Raw genomic sequence first — 23,395 nt, 5'->3', positions numbered from 1 at the left:
TTCTCCTTTCCTTTTGATTTCTGTGTCTATAGCATGCACTCTAAGCCACTGGTTATATACAGCCCACAATATGTTACCTGGGCAATGGGCAAGATGGCAGGGCAGTGGCAGCCCGGACCCCGACCCAACCCACGCTGTGCAGGGCTGGCCTGCAGCCCCTGACTCCAGACCTCCGCCTTGTGATGCAGGCCAGCCTTTAGCACACAACTGAGCTGGGCCACAGCTGTGTGCTAACTGGGCTGCATGTGGCCCGCGGGTTGAGAACCGCTGCTCTAAGCTACCAAGCTTTTCTCTGCAACTATGAGGGCTAAAAACTTACTTATATATCAAATAAAAAGCTGAGGTTTCTCATGCAATAATGTAATTCCAGCAGATGGGACTCTGAGAACGCCCCCAAATTTATGTGATAAAATTATGAAAGATGGCAATGCTGTTACACAGTCAATATGGCAGCTCTTCCATTAAGCCCTAAGCTAAGATTGATTGCTGGGATTTGTTTATTATTGTGGATGTGCATCGTCGTTCTGGTCTGCCTTCCTGTTTTGTTTGTATAGCCAAGCAAATTGGGCCCCTCCCAGATTGGGACTCAAAACCCACCTGCTAGCAAGATTGAAGCATCCAGGTCAAATAGAAGACCTACAGGCCAAAACAAAACTGCTTAGACAAATGTTATAGTTTGCCATTTTTGACTGTGTTCACTCAACCTCACAGAGCAGGAACAGGGGTATATCTACACTATAGCTGGAAGGTGTAATTTCCAGATGGAGGAGGTTATACCCAAGCAAGCTCAATCAGGCTAAAAATAGAGCGTAGGTGCAGCAGCATGAGGGGTTAGCCACGCCATGTATGATCCCATCCGAGACCATAGGTATGTTCTGGGGTGGCTAGCCCTGCCCACTGCCTGTGCTGCCATGGCTATACTTCTATGTCCGAGCTAGCATGCTAAAAATACCGTAGTGTCAGTGGCACTGCAGTGACCTGAGACTCTATTGCAATGTTTATATTGTGACTGATGCTGTGGGATATAAAAGGAATATATGTTAATAGCTAATAGATAACCTGCCTATGAGAGAACACTCAAGAACATTGCTCATAGGTTTTTCTAGAGCCAATAGAAGTTGTTGTGCACTGTAAATAGCTTCCAATGTACATTTCTTTACTAGGAGCTCTTAACAGTTATGCTGAATGACTGTCATAAAACATCACCATGTATTGTAGATACAGACTAACACGGCTACCTTCTGATACATGTATTGATGTGATTCTATGGTCCAAAATATACAATGAAAGCAGAGGCACATCTTACTATGAGGATTTGGTGTCCCTGTGACCATTTGTCTCAACATATCTGTTGTTGCCTCACCTGAGCTCCTCTGCTCATGCACTTTTTGCACATGCACTTTTTGACCCTGGGCTAGATTCTAAACTTGGATGCTGCACACTCAGAATCCACTGGGACATATGAGCTTGAAAATGTGAGAAGCCATTAACTACATGCAGAGGTGCTACTGCATAGACAGTGTCTCAAAGCTGAGCAAGTGTGCAAAATTGTGCATACACAAGTGGGTCTGAAAATCAAGCCCCAAAACTCCTCCCTTGAAACTTCCTGTACAATGGAAGAGGCCACGACAGAGGTTCTCTCTCACTTTCTTTCTGATGGGAGGGAATGGGTTAATTCTCCACTTTCTTTCCTATTGCCTGGAAGCTTCAAGGGACAAGGAAGGATCCTGGAATTTTGACTCTTTACATGGAACTCCCTGTATTGGCTCACAGGTGTCAGGCAGTGAAGCAGGAATGCTTGTATGTTTAGAACTCTTCTCACTCTGACTGAGCTCAAACAGAGCAGGGAAGCTTACATCAAATTGATGAATTCCTCACAGCTCCTAGATGGAGTCTTAAAGAGCAGCATGACCTTCTAGTGCCAAAAATGGCATACTAGTGTTTTAACCCATTCTAGATAACATTCTGCATTGCTAAGATCAATCTCAATTCTGAATGTAAATTTATGTATATTGTATGTCTGTCTATCCAGATTCCTATATTGGCATGGACAATTTTCTTATCCCTCGAAAACAAGGGATTACATTTAATACTGCCACTGCACTTTACATTCTAAAAGTTGCTTTATTTGGATTATATATTAGCAGTGCTGAAAGCCATTTTCATCCCTAAAGTTAAGATTCAGTCAATTCTTCTATTTTGATCTCTGCTACATGACACCAATTAACCACCGCAGCATAAAACAGCTGACAATCAAACATTTTCGGCCTTGGAGTAAAATAGTAGGCAGTATGGTCTTACAATGTGAGCGACTGTCTACTTTTAGGGATGAGAGTAAACTGGATCTGGGATTGGGTGAATTGCACACATTGGACCAAATCCAGAAGTACCTGGGCAAAAATTTCATTGATTCGGTGAGAGTTTTGCCTGAGTAAGAACTAAGCGAAAATTGAAGTCTGGATATTGCTTGGCCCTTATGGCTGCCATGATAGCTAGGCATTATTATATTACCTAAACCCATGAGAGCACAGGATTGATCTCTTCCTCCTTCATCAGGTATGCATAGTGTTTCAAAGAGGGGAAGAGGAAGCAGGGCTAGGGCTCTAATCCACTTAACACCAGCCCATAGAGTGAGCTGCATACATGATGGAGAAAGCTGCAGCTGCTATTCACTGCTTCTGTCTGAACAGTTGTTCAAGAATATCCTCAATGGGCAGAGTGCTGCCACTTACCTTCTGACGTGGTAGAGCTCCACACTGCCCCTTACTACGCATTGTGCCAACAAAGCATAGTCAATCTTGGAAAAAGAACTTCAATAACATGTGACTTTTAATGTTGAACTGGTCATTAAAAATATGCAACATGGATGTTATCTACAATATTCATTATCTATACTTGAAATCTGAAACTATAATTTATCATGTTTGTAATTGTCATATAGAAACAGACAAACAATATATATAGAATTGTAATGAAAGATATACCACTAACATAATAATAAAAGAACAAAGGAAAACATTTAAGGTGTCTCTATTACATATTGAATTTTATGATGTCAAGCCAATGCTAACATTGCTGGGTTTGCAAACAAAGGCTTAACACTTGACTTTTGTATCTGAAAATATTTCTCATTAGATTAGAGTGTTTGTCAAAACCAAGTGCCTTGCCTATTCAATCGACCTGATTGAAACTAAAATCTACATCCTTTTGAAATTTGTTATGACCTCTGCCCTCCCCCCCCCAAAAAATTACATGCAAAAACATGGTTGAAAAGTTTTCCAAAGAAGTCACAAAAAATGTCAGGCCTTTCAAAAAAGTCATTTTTAAACCAAACAAAATGAATTCATATTCAAAACAAGAACATTTTTCAATTAAAACAAAAAAAACTTTTAATTTGAATGCCAAGGTAGATGATTCAAATAATAAGTGAGAGTGGTTAACACTTAATGGCTATTCAGCACCTTGTGGAATTAAGCTTGTTGACTTTAAACTAGTTTACAATGCATAAATCACCAGATTAAAATAAAATTTTACCACACCGAAGGCCCTTGGGACTGATTCATCACTGCATTAACTCCAGTTTTATGTTGGAGTCAGTTCATTGTAATCAGTGGTTAATCACACCCTCCATTTAAGAGAGAAACCAAAGATTGAACTCTCTCTCCCCTGAAGTAGTTCATACAAAGTGAGTCATGCTGGCAAGACAGTTTGGGGAAGCTTGCACTGTGCCTGTGCATGTTTCATGTTCTGTGGATTAATAGAAGACGCTGGTCTCCAGGGTTGTCAATCCAGAACTTTGCTAAAACACTAATTTCCCTGAAGAATTTTTTTAATGTATTCACAAACAATGAAGAAAATACACATCATTGCACTCAAAAATAGCTATATCCTTTGCAAGGACAAGTGAGCCAGCTGGCTTATTTTGCACAGGGACATGAAAACAAGTGAGGTGTTATTCCTGGGACTTTGCATCTAAGATTTGCACTGACAAATTTTGATGTGTTTATGCTGCAGTGGCTATCCCTTGATACAAGGATGATGTCTGCCGGGAGGAAAGCCATTGATGAGACTTAAGATGGCTGAGGAGTCCAATTTGTGGTTTACAGATTTTTCCACATATGTGACAGGTGGTTGCTTGGAAAGAGCACAACTGCTATTTGGGATGCTGTACTATTTTTTTCCTCCTCTGCCATTTCTCACCCTCTTGAGCAAGGTGATTCTCTTCAAAAATGGGTTGAGGCTTCAGGTATGATGCAATGCCATTGCAGTCTATTGCCAGCCAGCTCTTCCCAGTTCATGGGGTCAATGTTTCCCTTCTTTCAGGGTGTTCTTGTAGCATTTCCTCAGTCCACCAATAGCCCTCTTATCATTACTAAGTTGAAAAAAAGAGGACTTGCTTCAGAAGATGTGTATCAGCCATCCGAGCACAATGGCCAGCCCAGCGTAGTTGATGTTTCATAATCCTCACCTTAACAATGGTGATGTTAGCTGCAGAGAGAATGCTGGCATTGGTGTGACGGTCTTCCCATCTGATTCAGAGAATCTTCCTAAGCACTTTTGGTACCACTCCAGATGGTTAAGATGGCTTCTATATGTCACCCATGTCTTGCACCCATAAAGAAGAGTGGGGATAACTACTGCATTGTAGACCAGGATCTTAGTTTCCATCCGCAGATCTCCATCAATAAAGACACAATGAAACAACTTTCTGAAGGATATGCTGGCACAATGGATCCTGTGTTCAATCTCCACATCAAGATTGGCTATCTGGGAGAGGTGGCTACCAAAGTAAGGGAAATGCTCAACATTTTCCAGGGGTTCACCACCAATGACAATATGTGGGAGAATGGGGAGAACTTGTGCTGCGGCAGGCTGGTGGAGCATCTTAGTCTTCCCAATATTGAGGGAATGTCCCAGGCTATGATAGGTGCCTGAGAAGAGATGCAGGGTGGATTGCAAGTCAGCATCACTGTGCGCAAGGATAAACAGTCATCAACATTCTGAAGGTCGGTAATAAAAAGAGTCCTGGTGATTTTAGTTTTAGAATGAAGACATCGCAGCTTGAATAGCTGGCTGTCCACGCGATGCTCAATCCCAATTTGAAAAGAAAGGTGGTCACAAATGAGAATCAAGATTACAGCAAGATAGATGGAAAAAAGGATTGGGGCAATAGCACAGTGCACCACTATGAATGGTGAATGGGTCTGTCTCCAACCTATTACAGAGGACAGTGGCAGTCATCCCATTATGAAGTATCTTGAGAACATGAGTGAACTTCAATGGACAACTGAACCTAGACAGCACTTCCCTTAATGCTTCACAATTAATAGAATCAAAGGCCTTAGTTAGGTCAATAAATGTCAAACAATAGCTGGTGTTGTTCTCTACACTACTCTTGGATCTGTCATGCAACAAAATTCATATCAATGGTGCCCCAAGATGGTCTGAAACCACACTGAGATTCTGGAAGGATATCTTCAGCCAGGGGGAGGAGATGGTTCAAAAGGATGCGAGCAGGATCTTCCCAGCAATGGGAGAAGGGGACAATACCTCAGTAATTCCTGTACATTGACTTCTCCTCTTACTTAAAAATGGTCACAATATTGGCATTCTTTAATTTGTATAAACGAATATAATAGGTGACCAGAGCCCAGGATGGTTATTTTATGCTTTGGGGTTTTTTTTAGTGTAGTATGAATTGAAACAAATAAAAGTATCTATGCAAAGGAACATATTTTCCTTCCTTCTGATTTGCATATGGTTGCTCAAAAATCAAATACAATATAACCAGTTTGAGTACTCTGATGTGTCTAAAGCAGGGGTCGGCAAGGTTTGGTACGCGGCTCGCCAGGGTAAGCACCCTAGCGGGCCGGGCCAGTTTATTTACCTGGTGATGCAGCAGGTTCGGCCGATCGCGGCCCCCACCCACCGCGGTTCGCCGTCCCGGGCCAATGGGGGTGGCGGGAAGCGGCACAGGCAAGGGATGTGCTGGCCGCGGCTTCCCACCACCCCCATTGGCCCAGGACGGCGAACCGCGGCCAGTGGGGGCCACGATTGGCTGAACCTGCCATGACACCAGGTAAATAAACTGGCCCGGCCCGCTAGGGTGCTTACCCTGGCGAGCCGCATGCCAAACCTTGCCGACCCCTGGTCTAAAGCATGGGATAGGCACATTCTATTAATCAAAATAAAGTAAATGAGTTATGTTTCATCCACATATTAGGCCTATCTCCTAATCATGGACACTACTTTTCCCATGGAGACCTTCCTGCTGTTACCCTCAGAAACCATCTTCTCTGGGTATTCTGTAACATGGAGGAGGATGAAGAGGAGGTGATACCTCCCCAAAACATGTTGATCTTGATGCAGATTATCCTAAGGGGTAATGTGTGCCCTGATGCCCTGGCCCTCTCCCTACCTTCATCCCTGCAGAGGAGCCCTCCACAGGGTCTGAGAAATAGGATTTGGATACTGCTTATGTGGCAAACACCCATTTCATGCACTTATGGAGAGACTTGCATTGGGAGGCCTTCTTCCTCAGGTTATAATGTGGCACAGTGGACCTGACCAACCAAGGACCTCCACATGGGCACATTCAATGACAGTATGGCTCTGCAGAGCTTCATGTGTGCACCTATGTGGTGGTCCTTGCAGGATTGGGGCCTGTATGTTTACTTTACATTTACATTGTTTATTAACTTACACAGAGTATTTTCAGATATTGGGGGAGGGGTGGGAAGCAATTCTTTTTATCACATTGTGCTTTCCCAATTTGAGACTTTCACTTGACCTTGAAGAAAACATAGCTTCTCCTACTATTGTTCTCTGTATACCAGGGATAACATTGAGTTCCTAGGAATAGATAGCAATGTCAGAAATTACAGCCTCATAAAACCTTAAATACACCATAAAAATAATATATGAAAGTAGGGAACTATAAGGGTGCCTTACATATTGCAATGCCAGGTTTAGCAGCACTACAAGAAAATATGCAATACCTTTTTATTTGATAGTGGGTGAGAAAGTAAACAAGTGTAACTTAAATATATCTATGTTATAAACAATTAAGATTTTCCCTGGGGGCAGGCGAAGATTGGGACATGGAATTTTATGCTTTTTGGTTTTTAATAGGTCTATGAACATAAGAACGACCATACTGGGTCAGACCAAAGGTCCATCTAGCCCAGTATCCTGTCTTCCGACAGTGGCCAATGCCAGGTGCCCAAGAGGGAATGAACAGAACAGGTAATCATCAAGTGATCCCTCCCCTGTTGCCCATTCCCAGCTTCTGGCAAACAGGCTAGGGACACTATCCCTGCACATCCTGGCTAATAGCCATTGATGAACCTATCCTCCTTCCTTTTTGAACCCTGCTATAGTCTTGGCCTTCATAACATCCTCTGGCAGGGAGTTTGAAATAAGATTGCTAAAGGTTCCAGATCTCTACTTAGAGAAGTTTTAAAAAATAGATTGTAGCAGTTTTATGATGGGGTAAAATTTCAGAAGTCTGCACATTGTGGGTCCTCAGAGACATATAATAGCTCCAGGAGTTGTGTTCAGCTCTCTGAGGGCAGAGTTTAAATGCATGAATGAAGTCCATTCGTGCAGGAGACAAAGGGTGGATCCTCAGCCAGTTGCTGTCAATGGAAGTTTTGCTATTGACTTCAATAGAGCCTGTTCAAACTGGAACAGGTGCAGAGAAGGGCTACTAGGATGATCCAAGGAATGGAAAACCTGTCTTATGAAAGGAGACTCAAAGAGCTTGGCTTGTTTAGCCTAACCAAAAGAAGGCTGAGGGGAGATATGATTGCTTTCTATAAATATATCAGAGGAATAAATGCCAGGAAGGGAGAGGAATTATTTAAGCTCAGTACCAATGTGGACCCAAGAACAAATGGATATAAACTGGCCATCAGAAAGTTTAGACTTGAAATTAGACAAAGGTTTCTAACCATCAGAGGAGTGAAGTTCTGCAACAGCCTTTCAAGGGGAGTAGTGGAGCAAAAGACAGACCTGGCTTCAAGACTAAGCTTGATAAGTTTATGGAGGGGATGGTATAATGGGATAGCCTAATTTTGGCAATTAATTAGTCTTTGACTACTAGCGGTAAATATGCCCAATGGCTTGTGATGGGATGTTAGATGGGGTGGGATCTGAGTTACTACAAAAAATTCTTTCCTGGGTGTCTGGCTGGTGAGTCTTGACCACATGCTCAGGGTTTAGCGGATCGCCATATTTGGGGTCGGGAAGGAATTTTCCTCCAGGGCAGATTGGCAGAAGCCCTGGGGGGGTTTCGCCTTCCTCTGCAGCGTGGGGCACGGGTCACTTCCTGGAAGATTCTCTGCACCTTGAAGTCTTTAAACCATGATTTAAGGACTTCAATGGCTCAGACACAGGTTTGATACAGGAGTGGGTGGGTGAGATTCTGTGGCCTGCATTGTGCAGGAGGTCAGACTAGATGATCATAATGGTCCCTTCTGACCTTAAAGTCTATGATTTCACCCAGAATTTTCCTGTGGGGCAGTTACATGACTGTGGAATTCACTCCTGCAGGACCACAAAGCCATCATCAGCATCCCACTTTCGATTCCAACTGTAACCTTGCCTTCACGCATAAAAGAAGTATAACCCTCCAATCAGTGCACGTTGTGTGTCTCATACTGTGCTCTATCCACAGAAGATACAAATCTGTTATAGCTCCCAGTCCCAGGATTTAGTCCCTTAGCTCAAACCTTGGAAGATCAGACTTTTAGATCTCGGAGTCCAAGTGGTGATGAAGATGACAGTCAGTACAAAAGCACTGAGCATATCATACACAAACATTCTGTATGCAATTTTCTCTCTAGGGAGAGGAACTACACATAACACACTAGTCTCATCATGCTCTTAAATGCATCACTGAAAGGTGTTCAGGTTGCTCATTTATTAGTATAGTATTAGAACCTGAATAGAATACATATAGGGAAATGAGGATGTGTGCAGACACATATTCCCAGCACAGAAGGGGCGATCATGCACAATGGCAATTTAACAACAGAGGGAAGCAGGAGGATTTTCAGTCATCATGACCCTTTTCCTGAGTCTTTTCAGGCTTAATTTTGTGTTGGAAACTCCAGAGGTGTCCTGTTTCCTCAAGATAATCAGTGCATCTATCTGCTGAACAAAACTCTGGTTATGGCCCATATAAAGCTAGTGTTGGATTCTTACTGCTGGGGTCTGTCTGGGTTGTCATTATAGTGATTTCTAGTTATCTGCTAATTACATTCCACAGTTCCAAACTGTAGCATTGGAATCTTACTCATTTCTCATCTCTCTAGCAGGTAGCAAGAGCTTTGAGATCTGCATTCTGATGCTAACTGCCCTCTTCCTTTTTCTCAGCCTGACAAATGAAATTAGAGTATAAAATATTATACCCATGATAAGATGGAATTGTGCCTGAGGGCTGAGTGACAGCTATCATAATATGATCCTTTAGGTATCTTCTTTTCAAGCTTAATTTGCATATGTTTCATATTGGTGAGGAGACTGGGGTCTTGAAGAAGGGAGAGGTTGTTTGTTAGTGTTCAGTATTTATCTATATTGTTGGGTTTATATTTACTCTATGGCACAGTTTGTTTTAATGATCTAATTGTTTTTTAAAAATGTTTAGAGCTAGGACTTCAGTTCATTTTTATACTGCTTATTTTTTTCTTGTTTAAACAAGGAATTTAACCATGAAATTGTGTGTGAATCACTTTTGTGTGTGAATCACTGGAATCCTCCAAGTTATTAGGATTTTAGAGTAATTCGGATGTTGGGTTGACTCTTAGGAAAGATTTACTAATGTTATTTTTAGGAAGTAAATAAAATCTTTTCTATATTTCAGTAAATTGGTCTCCTGAACATCTTCAGTATTTGTATACACATGTTTCCAAGAGAATGTCTTTGTCAGCTGTGGCCTTTTGAACTCTCCCTTAGAACTCAATTCAAAATGCAGCAAATAACAAAGTAATGTTTCCAATCATTTTAGGTGACAACCTTCCACCACACAGGGAAGCTTTATTTCAAACAGACCCACTATTTCACTGAAAAGAGTATGTCTGATGAATTATTCAACATGCCTAGTCACCAAACTTTTATACCATCCTCTGTTCCTCGATAGACAGCTCAGGCTCAATTTTTATTTTGTTCAAAGCTAAATGAAATCATTATCCAAATTCTCCCCAACAAGCCATTAAACTTCTTTAAGTAAAATAAGCAAACTAACTCAAACCAAAAAACAAATTCAGAACAAAGACTCCCTAAGCATTGCTAACCACTCCTCTATGGCTAGCAGACACTCCTGAATACCTAGGTCTAAATGTGTGAGAAAATACCATCTCCTCAGAAATTAGAAAAGTAAAAGTAGGAAAAAGCATAAAAAAGACTTGAAATACTTACCAACAAAACCAGGAGGAGATACAGCAAGCAGAAGCCAGTTGCAAAATGGCCACTATGGTGTGATAGCAGCTTGAGTCTGCTAAGTTTAAAGGGCCAGCCTTCAAATAATATGCTTAGAAAAGTTTTTACGAGAGAAATCTGCTACATTAGAAAAAGTCAGTAGGGACTACGTAATACAAATGCAGCATTTTGTATAGCTCTGCTATACCATATGTTATTTTATATGGCATGTTGTAATAATCAGGTACCATAGGGAAAGTTTGAATGTCATTGTTTTCTGGGGTGGGAGGTGGAAGCAGCTTACTATTGAATGGATCTTGTCTACTTACTTGAATAACTGTTGGAATTGCAGAATTGGTCCCTTAATGGGGGCCTGAAAAGAAAAGAAAAAATATGACCTTTACTGCTCCTTATGGTAAATAAACATGACTTGATTAAAAAAAATCCCCTTTTTAACCTTAAGAAATGTCTGGTTTGGACATTTCACTTTCCAGTGGAGGACTGTTCAGAAAATAGTGACATCGCAAGAAACAGAAATCTGAACTGTAGTATTTGAATGAAAAGTGCAATATATATTCAAAAATCATTACTGTTAAACTTTTAAAGAACAGATTGTCTGAAACAGAGGTTGAACTCCCCCACTCTAAATTACCAAAGTGCTAATCCCTAGGAGTGATCTCATAATGATATTATCAATACAACCTGTCATACAGAGTTAACATATACGGACAGAAATGCCCCCATGCTAACAGCACTCAGAGCTAGCATCACATTTCTATCCCACACATATGTGTAGTGTATCTCTTCCCACTGAGCACTGGTATCACAAAAAGGATCATGATGTGATTCAAGTATCTCTTTATTTTGTTATAAAACAGGGTTTATTTCTTTTCTCTTGTGGGCATCTACATGAATTTAATACTGCCAGGATTATTATGAGAGACTATCCTTGTCAGCTGTGGCCCTTTGAACTTTCCTTTAGAACTCAATTCAAACAAAAAGAGTAGCAAAAAATGTTTGCAATCATTCTAGGTGACAACATTCTGCTGTACGGGGAAGCTTGATCTAAAATAGGACTTACTATTTCACTGAAAAGAGAGCATATGTTATGAATTATTCAAAGTTTCCAGTCAACAACCTTTTATACCATCTTCTATCCCAGGATAGATGGCCCAGGCTCAAGAACTATATTTGTCAACAATAAACTAAATCTGCTGCCCAAATCCCACACTGACGAAGTGTTAAACTGCTTGTATATTGTTATGGCTGTCATTTAAAGCAACTAAAGGAAGGAAATTCAAAGTTAGAGCTTTTCCAGCATTCTTAACTCACCCTGTTGTGTCGAAGAATTTCAGGAACTCAGAACAATGGCTATATTACAAAAAGTACTGTAGACTCAAGAAGCCACACCTAGGTCCATAAAGAGTAGAATTAGTGTTATAGCAATAATTCTGGGTTTCACTGTTTTTGTTTAAATTACAGTCTTTCAGCTGTAACCTTATTTCAGTGGAGGAGACTTGAGTAACACAACTCTCATATACTGGGAATGCAAACAAAATGGGCCCAAATTTCTGTTGCTGAAAGTCAGTTGGCCTCCTTAGAATTATACCAGCAGAAAATTCAGCCCATAGGTAATGCTCTTATGTGTTGTTTCTTTTGTATATTTGTGTATTTTGTGTTGTTTCTTTTGTGTATTTTTGTTTTTAAAAAAGTAGTATTTAAAAATAAAGGGAAAGAATACAAATAATCACAACAAATCTCACAGCTCTTCTCCTACACTGAAAAACTAAAAACAAACCAAAGATGTAACCTCTTTTATACCATTGTCTAATAGGATGTGGATGGAACTCTGATTTTTCCCCCCCATTTGCATTCATTTCAATGAACAAATTTTCCCAGGATTTTGCATACTGTTCTCCTACACCTTGATCTACAGTTGCAATTGAAGGTACTGACTCAACAGTTAGGGGGAGAGTTTCCCAGACACAAAAAGCAGGTAAGTACCCAATTCCCACCGAAAGTCAATGCAAACAGGGAGCCTGAATCCTCTTTGTGTCTCCAAAAATATCCCCCTAGAGCTCTTACTTTATTAAGGCAAAATTCTCCCTCCACAGCTGATCTAGACTTCCAAAATTCTGTGTTGCCCCCAGGCACTCAAGTCATTGACGTCAGTGGGGTTTTTGGTGCCTATGATGAAATCAGACAATCCAAACACACAACTGATAGTTCAGAATAAGACCAACCAGCAAGTAAGATTTGCAGGTTGATGGTAGTGTGGGGAGAGGGGTTGTTTAACTTGCTATGTCTCAAATTAGAAAGGAAAATAGGGGAGAAAAGGGGAAAAATCCCTAGGGTTGGTCTCAGTAAGGAAATGTACCTAAGTGAAGTCAGAGAATGTAGAGAGAGAGTGAGAAAGGCCAAAGGCCGTGTAGAGTTGGACCTAGCGAGGGGAATTAAAAGCAATAGTAAGAGGTTTTACAGCCACATAAATAGGAAGAGAGCAAAGAAAGAAGAAGTGGGACCGCTGAAGTCTATTGCCGGAGAGGAGATTAAAGACAATCTAGGCATGGCGCAATATCTTAATGAATATTTTGCATCGGTGTTTAATGAGGCCAATGAAGGTATTAGGGATACTAGCACCACTATAGAGGGGCATTCAGGATGGGGGATTACCGTATCCGAGGTGGAAACAAACCTTGAACGCCTTAATGGGGCTAAGTCGGGAGGACCGGACGATCTACATCCGAGAATATTGAAGGAATTGGCGCGGGAAATAGCAGGCCCGTTAGCGATAATATTTAATGAATCTGTAAACTCGGAGGTGGTCCCGTTAGACTGGAGAATAGCTAATGTGGTTCCTATTTTCAAGAAAGGGAAAAAAAGTGATCCGGGTAACTACAGGCCTGTTAGTCTAACATCTGTAGTGTGCAAGGTGTTAGAGAAAATTCTGAAAGAGAAACTAGTTGAGGACCTGGAGGATAGTGGCAATTGCGATAAATTACAACATGGTTTTACGAAGGGCAGATCGTGCCAAACGAATCTGATCTCCTTCTTTGAGAAAGTAACGGATTTATTAGATAAGGGAAATGCGGTGGACCTAATATACCTGGATTTCAGTAAAGCGTTTGATACTGTACCCCATGAGGAATTATTGGTTAAACTGAAAAACATGGGGATCGATATGAAAATCCAGAAGTGGATAAGGAATTTGTTACTGGGGAGAATGCAGCGGGTTGTATTAAAGGGTGAACTGTCGGGTTGGAGGGAGGTTACTAGTGGAGTGCCTCAAGGTTCGGTTTTGGGACCCATTTTATTTAATCTATTTATAACTGACCTCGGAACCGATTGCAGGAGTGGGCTGATAAAATTTGCGGATGATACGAAGGTGGGAGGCGTTGTAAATTCGGAGGAAGACAGGGATATCCTGCAGGGAGACTTGAATGAGCTTGTGAATTGGAGTATCAGAAATAAGATGAAATTTAATAGTGAAAAGTGTAAGGTGATGCATTTGGGGATGACTAATAACAATTTCAGTTACAAGATGGGGACGCATTGGTTAGAAGTAACGGAAGAGGAGAAGGACCTAGGGGTTCTTGTAGACCGCAGGATGACTATGAGTCGACAATGTGACGTGGCGGTGAAAAAAGCCAATGCTGTCTTGGGATGCATTAGGCGAGGTATATCTAGTAGGGATAAGGAGGTCCTGCTTCCGTTGTACAAGGCGCTGGTGAGACCTCATTTGGAGTACTGTGTGCAGTTCTGGTCTCCCATGTTTAAAAAAGATGAACTCAAACTGGAACGGGTGCAGAGAAGGGCCACTAGGATGATCAGAGGAATGGAAAAGCTGTCGTACGAAAGGAGACTAGAGGAGCTTGGGTTGTTTAGTCTGACAAAGCGAAGGCTGAGAGGGGATATGATTGCTATCTTTAAATATATTAGAGGGATTAATACAAGGGAGGGAGAAGAATTATTCCAGCTTAGTACGAACGTGGATACCAGAACGAATGGATACAAACTGGCCATGGGGAAGTTCAGACTTGAAATTAGACGAAGGTTTCTGACCGTCAGAGGGGTGAAATATTGGAACGGCCTACCGAGGGAAACGGTGGGGGCGACGGACCTGTCTGGTTTTAAGATAAAGTTAGATAAGTTTATGGAGGGAATGGTTTAATGGTAAAACATAGTAGTCAAGGAAAGCCAAGCAAGGGTGGGTAAATAGTATAATGGCTAACGGGGTCGGGCTGGAGACTCTTGCCTATATGCTCGGGGTCTTACTGATCGCCACATTTGGGGTCGGGAAGGAATTTTCCTCCAGGGCAGATTGGCTGAGCCTCTGGAGGTTTTTCGCCTTCCTCCGCAGCATGGGGCAGGGATCTCTAGCAGGAGGGTCTCTGCCGATTGCAGTCACTAAAAACAGGATTGGAGACTTCAACAGCAGAGTCCAGGGAAGGGGTAGGGACGGTTTTATGGCCTGCAGCATGCAGGGGGTCAGACCAGATGATCATAATGGTCCCTTCTGACCTTAAAGTCTATGAGTCTATGAGTCTATGATGATACTATTTTCTTTTACTTCTTAGAAATTTCTGGGAACAGGATATTTAAGGATCCTTGTAACACTGACAAACAATGACATCTATGAATATAATAACTATGTCAAATATTGTAGTCTAAACTCTGCCCTAATATAGTCAAGTAGAATCAGTGAATTCCTCCTTAATGGGGTCCCAGAGCCCAGGCTGCAGCCCGCGCCCAAACATCTACTCCACCAGAGCCGGCTCTAGGTTTTTTGCCACCCCAAGCAAAAAAAATGTTGGCTGCCCCCCCGTCCCAGCCCTGGGCTCCTCGCCGCACCCACCTGCTGCCCCAACCCTGGGCTATCCCCCACCACCCGCACCCCCCCGCCCTGGGCTCTCCTCCTCCACCTGCACCCCCCTGCCGCCCCAGCTCTGGGCTCTCACCCCTCCACCCGCACCCCCCTGCTGCCCCAGACCTGGGCTCTCCCCCCCGCCCTGCACCCTCCTTCTGCCGCAGCCCTGGGTCACTGGTAACTCGCTCCCAGGGTGGATCATTCAGCAGGAATTTTGGATATGCACAGAACACAGACAGGATTGGTTCCCATATGGTTACACAACTGCTGTAAAGTGGAACAATTTTCAGCTTGCATGATTGGAGGATATCTGGATGCATATTATAAGACTGTCCTACATAAATGAGGAAAAGTTGAGGTGCCTTTATTATTCTTTTGTTCCACTCTTTCTTTCTATGGGCAATTTGCCAATGCAATGTCACTGTCTTCCTTTTAAACAAAACAAACAAACAAAAGGCAATGGCTGTTGAAAATAGCAATTCCAGTCCTAATAACCACTGGGAAGCATTTCTTGCTCAATTTTATCCTACTTTTTCTACAGCAAGTTACAGTGGATCAGTATATTTGATTTGGGAGAAATGAAGTAACAGCTGCCTAAACTGAGCTTGAGCACTCCTGAATTTTGAGGTGTTCAAATCTGAAGGCAGGTGATGGAGGGTCGGGGGGTGCTATGGCTCTGCAGGGGAGCATGGCAGCATGTATGCAGCAGCATGTCTGGCGCTGCGCGAAGCCAGACATGCTGGTCTGCGTGGCACGGTAAGGGGGCTGGGGGGTTGGAGAAGGGGTAGGGGGTTCAGGGGGGCAGTCAGGGGACAGTTGGATAGTCATGGGAGTCCCAGGGGTTTGTGAGGGGACAGGTAGGGGGTGGGGTCCTAGGGGGGAAGTTGGGGGGGGGTCTCAGGAGGGGGCAGTTGGGGACAAGGAGAAGGGAGGCTTAGATAGCAGGTGGGGTCCTGGGAGGGGGCAATCAGGGGACAAGGACCAGTGGGGCTTAGATAGGGGGTGAGGTCCTGGGGGGCAGTTGGAACAGGGGTCCCGGGAAGGGGTGATCAGGGGACAGGGAGCAGGGGGGTTGGATGGGTTGGGGTTTCTGTGGGGGGCAGTCGGAGGGAGTGGATGGTGGCAGGGTGGGGCTACCCTCCCTTCCCATGGTGTATCCTATTTTTTGAATGTTAAAATATGGTATCCCTGCCCTTTTTTTTTGAGGTCTCAGCTTCCTCACTCCCTCCCCCTCTTTCCTGTTGGCAGTGGCCAAGGGAATGCTGGGAAATGTAGTTCTTTCCCTCCTCCAGGGCTGGCTCTATAGGCAGGGAGCTAACCAAGGAACTACAGCTCCCAGGGCCCCCTGTTGGTTCTCAGCTCCCATGCTGGATCCCTGCCGCCCCTGCAAATGAGCTGCCCGAAGCACGTGCTTGCTTTGTTGGTGCCTAGAGCCGCCCCTGTACTCCACAATTTTATGGCCTCATAGCTGACACAGGCCAGCCACAAGTGTTTCATTGCAGTGCAGATATACCCCCTAGGAGCCATATGCATATGTGTAGACTCCATTGAACACAATGGGACTAACTTACACCAGTTCACCATGATTCACTGTTCAAAGAAACAACAACATCCCCAAAACATTGTCCCTTTCAGTTATGTTCTTATCTAATTCACAAACTCTTTGAAAAAGAACAGATTTTTTTTAAATAATCCTTTTAAAGCTCACACCCTCCTAACCCAAGTTTTTCTTCTTCTTAATTCAAACAGTGTAACACATAAGATGTAAGAGAGGATCTCAGTTTTCCTTCTAGTATAACAATCATATCACAGTGTGGGGATGTGGCCCCAGACAGCCCTTACATTTCTAGTTTTCTTTTGAAATGTCATTCGGTATGATGTTTTCAGCTCAGGATCAGGCTCCCTAGTTTCATGTTTTAATATAACTTTTTTTTTCTTCTGAGGAATGAGGGTCATTTCTATTAAAAAAATAAGTGATCATAGATAGATGTACTATTGGCTCTATGAGATGCTACACCAATCAGTTCTTAGCATTTATATTTTATCTCAGGCACTTTAAAATTGTTATTGGAGTAAAAAATAGCTATTGAGATGAAATCCAGCTACATTAGCCTCTCTCTTCTGGTATAACTTCTGTCATAATCTCTGTGATATGAAATAGAATATTAGGGCTGGAATGATTCCTGATTTATTTATTATTTTTTCTAGGAAAGATTCTTGTATTTCTTTATCATTTCCAAGAGGTGCTCATTAAACTGTCATCTGCTAGTGCTAATCGTTATAATTCCATGCTTCTTCTTAAAGGTGGCTCCGTTCTTTAGTCTAATTTACCTTTAAAGAATTTTGATATGACTTTTTAAAACTACATATGTAGAAGGAGGGAAATCGACATCAATTATACAAAGGCACGCACGGAGGCATCTTTATAGATATCTGCCAGTGCCACCCACACTTTAAACAATTACAATAACACTCATACTTACAATTTTATATTCATCTCAAGAATAAGTTAATGTTCAAGTAAGATATGATAATTATAAAAGTATCAACATAACATATAAAAATATGTTAAAAGAATGTTACTAAGGTTGCAAGTTGAGGACTTGAAGGTTACGAAACGACAGAGTTGCCTGTGCAATTTGTTATTTCTTCTAATACATAATACTAGTACTTGGTAAAAGCACTGTCACTAAGACTGTAAACAACTCCAGAAAGGAACCCCCACATCCCCCTGGGTAATATATATATACTGGCTCAAACTGGGTTTTCCAGAGACTAGGAGACCAAATATGAACAGATGAGTTTAAACAGACTGATTAGCCTCATTGAGATTTAGCAAATGTACAGGACCTTCTTCTCAAAGAAAGGCCCCAACACTTGCTGAAGGGTTGGTGGGGATATTGGTCTATCAAGTTATATCTACATTTAAAAAAAACCAACAAAAAACCAGCCATAGCAGCCAGTCTCAGAGCTTGGGTCTGTAGACTCAGGCTCATGCTATGGCACTAAAAATAACAGTGTAGATGTTCCTGCACGGGCTGATGCTTGGCCCGTGAGAATCAACTCTGTTGCTGGGTTTCAGAATCCAAGCAGAAATGTCTATACTGCTATTTTTAGCACCACAGAGTGAGCCCTGCAAGTCCGAGTCTGTAGGCCTAGGCTCTGAGACTCACTGCTGCATTTTTTGTGGGCTTTTTTCAGTGTAGACGTACCTGCAGACTCCCCATGTGGAAGATGAGTGATTTCAGGTAGGTTGATTAGTATATGTGTAGGAACTTTTGTTATTTTTATGTATTTTTTCTGCCATTTTTTTAATCCTAAGAACAGATGTACTCCCCTGAGAAAGAGCTGTGTGCTAACTTGTAACACTGGCACATTCTGTTCATAGATACCATGGGGTATGACAAGGGGCTGTGGAGCCTTAAAACCCTCAGTCAGAAGGGAGAGAGATGTAGGTCTCCACCCAAGAGAGGTGGTGACTAGGGGCCGGTCTTCACTACCCGCCCGGATCGGCGGGTAGAAATAGATCTCTCCGGGATCGATATATCGCGTCTCGTCGGGACGCGATAATCGATCACCAAATCGACACGCGTACTCCACCAGCCCAGGTAGGAGTAAGCGCCGTCGACGGAGGAGCCGCAGTGGTCAATTTGCTGCCGTCCTCACAGCGGGGTAAGTCGGATCAGATACGTCGAATTCAGCTACGCTATTCTCGTAGCTGAATTTGCGTATCTGAAATCGATCCCCCCCTGTAGTGTAGACGTAGCCTAGGAGTCTGAAACCTAATGTGGGTGCCATTGAGGGACCACATGTGTGTGTGTGTGTGTGTGTGTGGGTAGGGGGGAGTACAGAATTTAAGTACAATTACTCTGAAACTGGGACATTCATGATGCATCTTTTCTTCTTGGAAAACATTTTATTGGCATAAAGAAGAGAATAACAGGTGGTGGGACTTTTGTGTTATGACCCATGGCAGTATCTATTCTCAAGCCCCACAGTGCTGTATATAGTACATTACATAGACCTCAAGAAATATAACTCAGTAATGACCTAGATAGTGCAATGGTGTTGGATTTCTAATTTTTAGTCATTATTTTTATGACAGGATTCAAATCTATTGCAAATTACAAGAGTATAAACCTACATCTCTTTTTTTAGTCATTTGTATACTTTGTCAATCCAATAGGATCCAAAACACCAAATTTGATGCAATTGCCACCACCTCCTTCAAGGGAGGGTGTGACGGGGCAGCCCCGCCCCGCACTAGCCCCAATGACGTCAGACCACTAGCTCTGATAGAGGAATTTCCGCCCCGTTCGAACTGGGCATGCTCCAGAGGCTCACTGAGTATAAAAGGAGGGAACTCAGCTCAGTCGGGGCTGGCGGCCGCAGGGGAAGGACCTAACTGGGAAGCTCCTGCAGAGGACCAGCCGACACTCTTGAAGCCGCCAGGAACAGAGACTTCTACAGGCTGGCACGAACCCCTACTGCGGGAGGAACCAGAGGAGACGACGGATCCTGAGAACCACGGAGAACCCTGGGATGCCGTGGGTGGACGAATTGTTGGAGCGGCTCGGGGGAGTGAGGTACTTATCAACCTTAGACCTAACCAAGGGATACTGGCAGATCCCCCTCACCCCAAACTCCCGGGAGAAGACTGCCTTCCCAACCCCGTTCAGCCTCTTCCAATTTATAACGATGCCATTCGGGCTACACGGAGCCGCGGCTACGTTCCAACGGTTAATGAACAAGGTCTTACAGCCTCATGACCAGTATGCGGCAGCGTATATAGACGACATCATAGTCTATAGCGACAACTGGGAGGACCATCTACGTCATCTGGATGGGGTGTGGCAGGCACTTCGATCAGCCAGCCTTACAGCCAATCCGGCGAAGTGTCACCTCGGGAAAGAGAAGGTAACCTACCTCGGATATGCGGTAGGGGGTGGGAAACTGATGCCTCTAATCAGCAAAGTGCAAGCCCTCAGAGACGTACCCATCCCCAAGACGAAGAAGCAAGTGCGCCAGTTTTTGGGCCTAGCTGGATATTATCGTCGCTTCGTGCCAGACTTCGCAGCCATAGCCGCCCCACTGTCGGACCTTACAAAGAACTCACAACCTCGGCAAGTGCAGTGGTCAGAAGAGTGTGATAAAGCTTTCGAAGCTCTGAAGGAATGACTCACTCGTGAACCGGTCCTGCGACACCCAGACTTTTCAAAAGAATTTATACTCCAGACAGTATACTCTTCATTAGTATGTACTCTTATACTCTGAGAACTACGGAGAACCCTGAGATCTGTGGGAGACCCCAACTCCCCAGCCAGTAGGGAACAACCCAGGGGAGGTGACGGACTGGTACCTTGACCCCGGTAAGCTTCAGCATGTTTCAGTAGGACCCCACCGCTGAGCCAGTAGTAAGGTCCTACGGCCCTGCAACCCGGGGCACTTGTACGGACTCTGGCCATTAGGCCCCGCTGCCCCGCAACCCAGGGCGTTTGTATGGACTCTGGCAATTAGGCCGTGCTGCCCTGCAATCCGGGGCGCTTGTATGGACTCTGGCCATTAGGCCGCGCTGCCCCGCAACCCGGGGGGCTTGTACGGACTTTGGCCATTAGGCCGTGCTGCCCCGCAACCAGGGGCGCTTGTACGGACTTTGGCCATTAGGCCGTGCTGCCACGCAACCAGGGGCGCTTGTATGGACTCCGGCCACTAGGCCGTGCTGCCCTGTAAGGAGGGGCGTGAACCCTCACAGAGGGGAAGAGATGTGTTGCTTGTTCTGCCATACATCAGAAAGGAGGTGGATTTACAGAACAGCAGGGAACCTCAGAAGTCAGTCTACACAACCTGGCTGTAGCTTGAAATGATACTATAACTTTACTTTGATGTACACTAACAGTTGTAAAAACAACAAGGAGTCTGGTGGCACCTTAAAGACTAACAGATTTATTTGGGCATAAGCTTTCGTGAGTAAAAACCTCACTTCTTCGGATGCATCCGAAGAAGTGAGGTTTTTACTCACGAAAGCTTATGCCCAAATAAATCTGTTAGTCTTTAAGGTGCCACCAGACTCCTTGTTGTTTTTGTAGATACAGACTAACACGGCTACCCCCTGATACTTGACTAACAGTTGTGACACTGAATAGAATTGATTTTTTTAATTGCATTTCCATGAGACATAGTACACTAATATAGCCTCACTATTATTTCTTTACTTCATTCCTATTTTATCATACATGCTTTATCATTACAAGCTTTAATTAATTTGCATAAAATTGGTTTTATATGACCTGCAAGAGGTTTTCTCACTAACTTAGTTGCACTTATATGTCCAATTATCTAGGTCTCAGGAAAGTATAATGAATGCTACATACTAATGAAGAGAGAAAAAAAGGACACTTCCATTTTAAAATAACATGATTAATCAGACATGTTTAAATTAAGCCAAATTTATATTTTGGCAAAATAAGATATACGGACAGTCATCATATCAAGGCAATACTTGCTATAACTAACAGTGAAATGAATTGTACTCACTCATAGACCTCACAATAAGATGACAATGAGGCATAACAATAAACATTTCCATACACCTGGCAAGAATAATCATTTCTTCCAGATAAGTGTCTGGCTGTATTGGGGAAAGGTTACATCCCCTACTTCCCATCTGCTGCCCTTTTATACAATTACCAGCAGTCACTTTGTAAAATGTTAAAAGCACACAAAGAGTGAGGGTATATTGCCCCAACAATTAATTTTGAGGAATGTTTTAATGATCGTGCACATAGGTAGCACCTGGCATCCAAACAGATTCCCAAGGCACTTTACAAACTTTTGCTAACTGTTTGGATGCACAAGGATCACAATATCCTCAATCTGAAATAGTTACCAACAGGTTCTGTAGGCAGTAAAGAACTAGGTGATTGGCTGTATAGGACAACATACATGCTGCCTGGACCTTACCCCAAAACCCCAGAGGAAAAGGCAGCTGCTGCTAAGAAATACAACATGAGGGTGGAGACTATGGGGACTATGAGCCACATCCGGATGATGACATAGGGTATGGTGATTATCCCAAATTTCCTGACCAATCTCATCATGAAAGAGACCCCTGGTATCAGTGGGACTACCCCATCTGAGACAAAACTGGAGAGAGCCAATGCACTGGTACTTTGATATGTTTCTCCGGACCCGTGTTGACACATCCCCCACTGTGGTACACTGGCACACTATATGCAATCACTTCTTCCTCTTTATTGGCTTTGTGCTGTTTATGTTCTGGCTTGGAGAAATGTACCCATCCTACATACCTATGGGACTGAAGCAGTATCCTTACAATAACCTGTACCAGGAGCAAGGGGGCGATCCCAGCAAAGAACCCCCAGAAGTGAAGAACTATGAAATCTGAAAGATGCATGGAAATGTAGCTCTTTTCCAGAGTGTTCACTGCAGGATAGCACTAACCACATGTTCTCTTAGACATTTACTCTTAATGAAATATATTGTGAAAACTCTTGTGGTGGGTTTCTTTTCTTTGAAGAGGCAATAAAGTGGGCACTACTCATGTATCTGCAACTTTGGGTACCTAAGTATCTTTGAATATCTATCTCTATATGCCAAAGTCAGTTGCACTTAGGCACCTAATGTTGCTTTTTAAAAATAGTACTCAGTTACTTTTGGAAAATGTAACCTAGATTTTATTTCAAATTTAAATAAAGTGACAAAATCAAAATAGAGTCTTTAAATGATTTCCAAATGCTGATTTGGGAAAATTAAAACAAATCGTGTTCAAAAACTTTTCACCTTGACCTGCATTCATTTGGAGGGCTTGTTGGATTTTGCTCAGAATGCTTTATTAAAAAATGAAACATAATAAAACAAAACCAACACACACAAACACACCATAGTGACCTTCAGCAGACATTCAGCAGAACCTGACGAAATTCTGATTGAAGAAAGATTGATTCTCTAAAGTTTGAGTGGTCAGACATGCACTGAATTTGTTGAGGTTCATTGCAACATCCTAGAAAGTATTTTCAGCCTTTCTATCCTAATGAGCTTATTAGTAAAAGGCTGAAAGGATCACAGATTGTCTATCAAGAAAGATTGTCA

General features: G+C 43.0%; 1 protein-coding gene across 1 annotated transcript; it reads left to right on the top strand.

The window, feature by feature from the left end:
* The first annotated feature begins 22,228 nt into the window (after positions 1-22,228).
* Positions 22,229-22,691, top strand: LOC101940405 (NADH dehydrogenase [ubiquinone] 1 beta subcomplex subunit 8, mitochondrial-like). The gene is given in 3 exon segments (XM_065582424.1): positions 22,229-22,309; positions 22,312-22,414; positions 22,417-22,691. Coding segments are annotated over 3 exon segments (459 nt in total).
* Positions 22,692-23,395: the final 704 nt, after the last annotated feature.

Source organism: Chrysemys picta, chromosome 2 (assembly GCF_011386835.1).
Source record: "Chrysemys picta bellii isolate R12L10 chromosome 2, ASM1138683v2, whole genome shotgun sequence".
In the NCBI taxonomy this organism is placed as follows: Eukaryota; Metazoa; Chordata; order Testudines; family Emydidae; genus Chrysemys; species Chrysemys picta.
This window is presented reverse-complemented; position numbering and strand designations above follow the sequence as displayed.